General features: G+C 53.8%; 1 protein-coding gene across 1 annotated transcript; it reads right to left on the bottom strand.

Annotated features, from left to right (window-relative positions):
- Positions 1 to 2,419: 2,419 nt before the first annotated feature.
- On the bottom strand, positions 2,420 to 4,927 carry APOA4 (apolipoprotein A4). Its single transcript, XM_061202571.1, has 3 exons — positions 4,780 to 4,927; positions 4,287 to 4,413; positions 2,420 to 3,483 (listed from the first exon to the last, which is right to left on the bottom strand). Exons 1-3 carry the CDS (start codon positions 4,826 to 4,828, stop codon positions 2,517 to 2,519), a joined length of 1,143 nt encoding a protein of 380 aa, XP_061058554.1. The 5' UTR covers positions 4,829 to 4,927; the 3' UTR covers positions 2,420 to 2,516.
- Positions 4,928 to 8,302: the final 3,375 nt, after the last annotated feature.

The raw sequence follows: 8,302 nt of genomic DNA, 5'->3' as shown, positions 1-8,302 counted from the left end.
ACAGCGACGTAACATGGTCCCACTCTTGGTGCTCTCAGATACAGAAGTCCCTGGATAACCCCACGCTTGTTGTTTCTCTCCCCAGGGTGCACCACTGCCTGTGCTCCTCTTCCTGGGAGCACAAGGTGTCCTATGATAATGCCAAGAGAACACTGTGTCCCCATGCGGGAGCTTCTTTTGATCCAGCTGGGCAATCCCTCAACAGCAGCAATGCCCTGTGGCTTCAAGGGGAGAGCGGGCCCAGCCCCCCTTTACCCTGTTGTGCTCTTCTCTCCCTAATCAGGGCCATGCCAACCACCAGAGACTTCAGGGGCCGTGACCCCTCGGACGTTCTCGGATGACTTTTTACCTTCAAGCTTTGTGGAAGGGTGCAGGGGTATGGCTAATGTCTTAGCCTGGCCCACACCGGTGCTGGTCGACCCTCGGTTTGGTGCACTCACCCATGTGCACCGAAGAGTCTGTTGCCTCCAGTTCACCCGAGGAGCCAGAGGTAGCTGGGGGAGCTTCAGGCCTGAAACTGTGCCGGGCTCTGGGAGGACCATGGAGAGATACTGACGTGGGCTGCACCGGAGTCCAGAAAACGCCCTCCCCTGCCACTTGCAAGGGACTCAGTGCTCAGTTCTCCCGTGTGTAAGTGCTTCAGTCTTGCCAGGTGGTAAAAACCGGATCCTGGAGAAACTCTGGTGAATATTTATTTATTTGTTTGTTTGTTTCTAGTTTTTAAAGTAATACTATTAGGATGGCTATTTTTAAACACAACAACAGAAAATAACGTGTCGGAGAAGACGAGAGAAAACAAACCCTTGTGCACTGTTGGTGGGGATGTAAAATTCTGTAGCTGCTGTAAAACACAATATGGAGGTTCCTCAAAAAATTAAACAGAATTACCGTGTGATCCAGCAATTCCACTTCTGAGTATATTCACAGAAAAATTGAAAGTAGGGACTTGAAGAGGTATTTCTACACCCATATGCATAGCTGCGTTCTTCACAACAGCCAAAAGGTGGAAGCAACACAAGTGTACACAGACAGATGAATGGATAAACAGAGTGTGATCTATACATGCAATGGAATAGTATTCAGTCGTCAAAAGGAATGAAATTCTGATATATGCTACGACAGGAGTGAATCCTGAAAACATTATGCTAAGTGGAAGAAGCCAGACACAAAAGTAAAACTATTGTATGATTCCACTTACATGAACTATCTAGAATAGGCAAACCCTAAGAGACAGAAAGCAGCCGAGCAATTACCAGGAGGTGGAATGGGGGAGTGGTAATGGCGAATTACTTAATGGATACAGAGTTTCTGTTTGGTGATGAAGAAATTTTGGAGATAATGGTGATTGTTGTACAACACTGTGAATGTAATTAATGCCACTAAACTGTACACTTAAAATGGTTAAAATGGCAAATTTTATGTTATATATATTTTACCACAATAAAAAACTAATACTAAAACATTATCTTAAAGTCCCAACACTACATAAGTCTATAAAGTAGAAAGAAAAATCCCATTCTCCGGAGAGGAGACCTGATGAATTTACCATCTAGGTTTAGAGATTTCTTTCTTCTGTGCAGTGGGCATCCTTGTGTAGTGGGCATCCCCTCTTCTCTATGGTCTCTAGGCCGCATTCCTCAACTCTGGAGACCATGGGTTTAGCAGTCAAGAAATTTCTGAAATAAGCATGAATCGATATAATGGAAGTGTGACGGGGTGGGGTAGAATAAATCAAAATTCACATAAATAAGTCAGGTTAAAGGCACAAAAGAGCTTATGCCAGGAGGGACAGTCTCCCCCACTGTGCCGTGAGCTCTCCAAAGCCAAAGACCACGTCCTGACTACCTCGGTGGCCCTCTCAGAGTGAAGCACATTGTCAGACCGATGCTCCACAAAAGCTATTTTGCTCGTTGTCTGGTGCCTATGATTCCACATACAAGAAATATCTAGAGTAGGCAAACTCACTGAGACGGAAAGTAGTGGTTGCCGGGGGCCGGGGGAAAGTTACTGTTTAATGGGTATGGAGTTTCAGCTGGGAAGATGAAACAGTTCTGGAGATGGATGGTAGTGATGGTTGCACAACGAGGTGAATGTACTTAATTGAAGACATTTGTTGGCTAAGTGAATATAAATGGGTTGCATATTTCATTTGTGGATAACACGTGACATCTTTATCCACCTTCCCCTTAGAGCTATCCCCACACCTCTCTCAGCACACCCTGCCCTCCCCCCTCCCCCCGTCGCACCTCCCAGCCCTCCGTGTCCCTCTAAGCATCCCCTGGCAGCCCCTGCTAAGCATTGCAAAGCTCTCATCTCAGGCCCTGCAACACCAAGAATTCACATTGTAACCAGACTGGGCTAGCTTCTCAGCAGCTTTATTGAGTAGCGAGAGGTAGTGTCACTTTGCACTGGACAGGTATCCACGGGTTTATACAAGAAATGCTTTGGGACAGACAGACAGACAGGGGGCAGGGCAGGGCAGGTGTCAGCGGTGGGGCAGGAGCACCGGGGGCAGCTCAGCCCGCCAAAGGGGCCGGCGTCTGCTCCTGGGCGGTGAGGGCGTGGGCCTGGCTCTCTTCCTCCTTGAGGGTGTTGAAGAAGGTGGTGACTTCGTCCCTCAGGTCCTTCTCCAGGAAGCTCAGGTGGTCTTCCACGTCCCCTGCCAGGGGGCCCAGCTTCTGCCTGAGCTCCTCCACTTGCTGCACCATAGCTTTGTTGAAGGTCTCGCCGTAGGGCCCCACGGTGTGGCGGAACTTCTCCACCTGCTGGTCCAGGTGGCTGCTCAGCTCGGCCAGCGACTTCTGCAGCTCCCCGGCGCTGCCCTTCAGGTTGCCGCGCACGCTCTCGGTCAGGGGCGCCAGCTTCTGCCGCAGCTCCTCCGCGCTGGCCGAGATCTTGGTCTTCAGCTCCTCGGCGTGCTTCTTCATCTGGAAGGCCAGGCCCTCGAGCTGGTGGCTGAGCTTCCCCTGGACGTCCTGCGCGTAGGGGGCCAGGCTGCGGCGCAGCTCCTCCACGTGCTGGTCGATCTTGGCCTTGAGCTCGTCGGCGTAGGGCGTGAGGCGCGCCTTGAGGTCCTCCACGTTCTGGTCGATCTTGGCCTTGAGCTCGTCGGCGTAGGGCGCCAGCGAGGCCTGCAGGTTGTCCATGTTCTGCCTCAGCACCGCCTCCATGCGCTGGGTGTAGGGCGTCAGCTGGCGCTGCAGCTGCTGGGCCTGGGCGTTGACCTGGGTGCGCAGCTCCTCCGCGTAGGGCCCCAGGCGCTGCTGCAGCTGGCGCATGTTGTCCCCGATCTTCTGGCCCACCTCGCTGGCGTGGGGCAGCAGCCGGGCCCGCAGCTCCTCCAGCTCCTTCCGAATCTCCTCCTTCAGCTTCTCTGAGTCCTTGGTCAGGCGTTCGTGCAGCTCCGTGGCAAAGGGCACCAGCTTCTTCTGCAGGTCATCCGTGTAGGTGTTCACTTCCCCAAGTTTGTCTTGGAAGAGGGTGCTGGGGCGGAAGGACACAAGGGGGCCACCGTTATGCTTGGCATTCCATGCCAGGACCTTGACTCCTTACATAGCACTCACCTTACACACACCTGCCTAGGACAGGTGAGTGTGCAGGGTACTGATTTCACCCATCTTTTCCCTGTGGCCTTCCCTATGGGTGGATCATGATTTGAGCAAATGGATGTAATAGACTAAGGTATTAACATTGAACTTGTATCTCTGAGTCTCCCCCTGAGCTTGAGTCACAGTATCTACCTATCATGTGACCTGGAGCAGCTTGCTTTCCTCTGCTTACCTGTAAAGTACAAAGTGTGGACTCTGAGGTCCTCCCCATCCCAGCTGTGCTGTGACAGAGATCACATTCTCTAGTAGAATGTTATGTTCTGGACCTCTTCCAGCATCTTCTAGCTACACCGGGTGCTGGCTTCCATGCCATGTGCCCACCCTCAGAAGCTTGCCAAATATCCCCACCTCCCTTCCCATGATTTCACAGAGGCTTGTCCTTCTGGAATGTATTAGAAGCCAGCTCACACGACATTTCTTCCCCTTCCTTTCTTCTGCGAGCCTCAATACTAAGATGTGGCCATTCGTCATGCTCTAGAAAGTTAAAGCAGGGATTATTCAGCCCAACTTTTCTGTTTGTATATGTGGATCCCAGGTCTGGAGACCTTGGGTCACCAGTGAGTTGGTGGCAGGGCAGTGGGTATCCTAAGCTCAGGTCTCCTGCCTCCGATTTCAGCCCTTGCCCACTCATTGCATGGCCTTTAAGAAGCTCCGCCTTGCAAGCTCTGCCCCTCTTACTTGAGCTGCTGCGTGAGCTCAGACTTCTGGAGATGTTCCACAGCCTTCTTGGCATTGTTGCTCAGCTGGCTGAAGTAGTCCCAAATCACAGTGGCCACCTGGTCGGCACTGACCTCCTCCTGGGCACCTGGGTGGAAAACAGAGCAATTCATGAGGACCTGTCTCCTTCCCTGCCCCTCTGCACCAGCCTTGAGCTGCAGGCCGGATGATGGGGGGAGCCCAGCCACTGATTTCCTTCTTTGCGCTTGGCTAGTTGGAAGCCATGGGGGTATGTAAAACGGGTATAGCACCAATGCCAGGGGGCCCACCGCTGTGAATGGACCAGCTCTCCTGCGAGCCAGATGGCAACCGGGCAGCCGCCTGCATCCAGCTGTGGGCTGACAGGCACTCGGAACTGTCCTCTTACCTTGGCCCCAGACTCTCCACCCTTCCCTGCCTGATGCAACAGATGGGTCCTGCCTGAAAGTCCCATCCAAAGGCAGCTTCTACTCACCGGTGACAGCCACCAGGGCCAGGCTCAGGACCACAGCCTTCAGGAACATCCTGGGCTCCTTGCTGGGCTGGAAAAGTCTCTTACTGCACTGGATCCTTCCTGGATTCAGAGGGGGCCAAAGGAGAGGTTCTCAGGCAGCTCACCTATGCTGCTGTTCGAACTGATTGAAGCTCAGAGCCAGCCAGACATTTAAATCCCCACCGGGCTGCCCTCCCCGCCTTCCTCCCCATTGTGACTCCACGCTGGAAGGTGACACATTCCCAGGAGGCCTCTTGGACTTTTGTGACCCTAAGGCAACGTGGAAGCTGACGGCAGACTGGGGCTCAGGCAGCAGTCAGAAGCAGCTGCTCTGTGCACGTGCCCCACCCAGCATTGAAGGGAGGATGGGTGAGGGGCCATGAGCTGGGGGAGAAACAAGGCCTAGGGAACACCTGAGCCTGGGACTGATGCCCCAGAGGCCCTGTGGCAGCTCTGAGTCTGTGCCAGGCTTGGTGGGGGTGAGGGGGAGGCAAAGTTCACAGCTCCTCTGTCTGCTCCAGTGAGGAGTGGCCCCCCACTCCTACATCCCCCCAACCTGGACTCCATCTCAGAGCACCAGACTCTGGACTGGGACATCTAGGGCCACAGGTGCGGGCAGCGAGCTGAGATCCAGGGCTCTGGTCAAGGTGCACCCAGGAGCAGGGGACCCCTGCAAGCCTTTGGGAAGGTGGGTGGAGTTGGGGGGTGTCCCGTGTTGAAGGTGTTAACTGTAAGTGTGCTTCATGTCCCATCACTGCCAAGTGTGTCACCTTGGTCTAGTGATTCAACTTGGCCTAGCCCTGAGCCTCAGTTTCTCCTTTGAAAAATGGGGTTGTTGGGTATATTAAATGAGATATTGCTGGTGAAGTGAGTAGTATAGTGTCTGACAGAGAAAGCACTAAAAATTAGTTGTTATTGTTGTTAATAATAATATTACTATTTTCCTGATTTGGATCAAAGCAGGGAATACAGTAGAGTGCTCACCGCTCCAGTGAGAGTGGCAGAGTTAGACCCAACCCTCCGGGGGTCATCAGGCAGGCGTGATGCAGGGTGAGGGGCAGGCTGGCCTGAGGCCTGATTCCTGCCCACCTCTCCAGCCACACTCCCTGGGTGGGAGCAGTCAGCTTGTGATGAATCACAGGACTTGAGGCTCTCAGGGGGCCTCTCACCAGGGGATGATGGGGATGGTGGTGGTGTCCAGGAGATCTTCTACTTGGGCTTCCAACGTTCTCTCCAAATGAGGTCACACACAGGAAGATATCCACCAAGAAGGCGACACAGTCTGGTCAGCTTGGGCCCCTCTGCTGGACCACACACATCACCGTGAGAGACTATGAGATGAGATCCATCGTATCGCACTGTTGGCTGCCCTCTGTGAGTGCAGTGCCTGGCACGTAGATGGGCTTCCAGTGGTCTGCCATTGGAATAGACCACAGTTGTGCTAACCCTGACTTCCATGTCTCCATTTTTTCATATACCAGAAGTGGCTTGATGTATCATGGGATGGAAGACAGCTAGAAGGCTTTCTGATGCTTGCACCCCTTCTGCAGAGTCCCCACTACCCAGCAGTGTCCCACACCACCCATGGTCACTTCCAGCGTCAGGGAGCTCCTCCTTCCTGGAGCAGCCCATGCCGTCACGCAGTAGTTATTAAGGGTTCCGGTGCTGGAGTCGGATGCCCTGGGTTTGCGTGTGGGCTCCCCACGTACTGACTGTGTGATCTTGGGTGAGCCTCTTAACCTCTCTGAGCCCTGTCTGCCTCAGCAGGGCATAGAATAGTACCCACCTCCTGGGGGGTCAGGGAGATAATCTGAGTAATGCTGGGAATGGTGCCTGGAGCAGAGTGAGTGCTCATCAAGCACGAGCCATGTTTTACCCCTGAAAGCTTTACCTCCCTGCAACACGCCCGAATCAGGCACAGTCCAGCCTGGGCTGGCTGCAAAGGTCAGTGCCCCATCCCTTCCCCCCTCCAGGCCAGAGGTGAGGAGGGCAATGAGTCACCAAGGACACTCCGTTGAGTGTGGCCTCCCGGACTTACAGTCTGAGCAGCGGGCCTCTGGCTGGCAGGGCTGAATCAGCACTGCCCAGTCCAGCCTTGTGGCAGGGGCATGGGTCACAGAGACTCATGTGCTAAGCCTCACTCGGACACAAGTGGAAGCAGAGTCAATCCAACCCCAGGGGACCATTTTTGGCCCCAGCTGGTCAGGCCTTCTCCCCCTCGTCCTCCTCCTCCTCTCCTCCCACCACCAGTTGTGGTCTGGGGGCCAAGCCTGGAGGAGTCTCCTCATTCCAGGGGAGCCCTGGTCGGGGGGAGGGAGAGAAGAAAGCGGGGAGAGGTGGCTTAGTCTGGGCCACCGATAAGACCCTTACTGAGATAGCCCTACTGAGACCCAGCTGGAACTGCTGGGAGGGATACAGGCACACAAAGGCGCCAAGCCCTGTGAAAGAGTTAAGGTCCCAGGCGCCACGGCATGTCGCCACCCAGCTGCATGGGCCCACACACCCAGGTTCTCTGCCCAGCTCGGCACCTCACCGCCGGGTCTCTCTGCCCGTGTCTTCTGACCTCCCTGGGATCAGTGGCCCATTGCCGTGCAGGAGAGAGAGCACGACCTCCTCCAGACCCTCCACACGCATGGAAAGAGAGTTGGAGGAAACAGGGCCAAGGGCTCCAGCCAGCCCATTCTAGCATGACCCAGCCCAGCCTGGAACCTGGACTCCCACTGTGGCCCTCACCTCTGGGGCCGAGGAACAGGCCAGAACAGAAGAGGGAAGTGGACACAGTTGCCCTCTACCTTCCCCAATGTCCAAATCCTTCAGTGACCTCCTACTCACCTTCCTTTCCTCCCCACCCCATCACCAAAATCTGTACTCAGGAAGAGATCTGAAACGGATTGACTCTGATGAATGAGTGACACAAATCTCCAAGGGTCTCATCTCTCCAAGTGGTTTGGTACCAGCGTGGCTATTTGAAGACCTGGATTCTGGTTCCCAGCTCTGCCACTGATGGGCTATGGGTACTTGGGTATGCCTCTGGCCCTGCCTTAGGTTTCTTACCTGTAAAACGGGGTTAATAATGTCTACTTCACAGGAATCTATTTGTATTTTAGCAGATAACAAGGTCTAAGTCAAAGGAATGAATCTGTATGGAGAAACTTCAAGTCTCAGCCACAGATAAAGAATTCTGAGGGTAGGGCCAGGTCACTTTCTCAGGCCTGTGATTTCACACTGTGGGTTTAGTCGCTTCCTCCTGAGAAGACGGCCGCCTGTCAAAAGCTCTACTTCTACATTGGAGGCTCCTCCCGCCTTCAGACTATGCTGTCTAGGGAAGGACAAGGTGTTTAGGAGAAAGGGAGAGAGATTTATGAAGCCCCCTCCATGGACCAGCTGCTTTGTACATATCTCATTTACATTTCACCGCGATTCTGGCATATCGGTATTCTAGCCCCATTTTACAGAGGAGAACATCGAGGCACTGAGATGTTAGCTCTCTGGCCCTGGGTCATAT

Source organism: Eubalaena glacialis, chromosome 10, assembly GCF_028564815.1.
Source record: "Eubalaena glacialis isolate mEubGla1 chromosome 10, mEubGla1.1.hap2.+ XY, whole genome shotgun sequence".
In the NCBI taxonomy this organism is placed as follows: domain Eukaryota; kingdom Metazoa; phylum Chordata; class Mammalia; order Artiodactyla; family Balaenidae; genus Eubalaena; species Eubalaena glacialis.
This window is presented reverse-complemented; position numbering and strand designations above follow the sequence as displayed.

Excerpts from the sequence above, each read along its gene's own strand:
- APOA4 (XM_061202571.1), bottom strand. The coding sequence starts at position 4,828 with ATGTTCCTGAAGGCTGTGGTCCTGAGCCTGGCCCTGGTGGCTGTCACC. Across the intron at positions 4,414-4,779 it reads GGCCCTGGTGGCTGTCACCG|GTGCCCAGGAGGAGGTCAGT; the intron begins GTGAGTAGAAGC and ends TTTTCCACCCAG. Across the intron at positions 3,484-4,286 it reads GAGCTCACGCAGCAGCTCAA|CACCCTCTTCCAAGACAAAC; the intron begins GTAAGAGGGGCA and ends CTTCCGCCCCAG.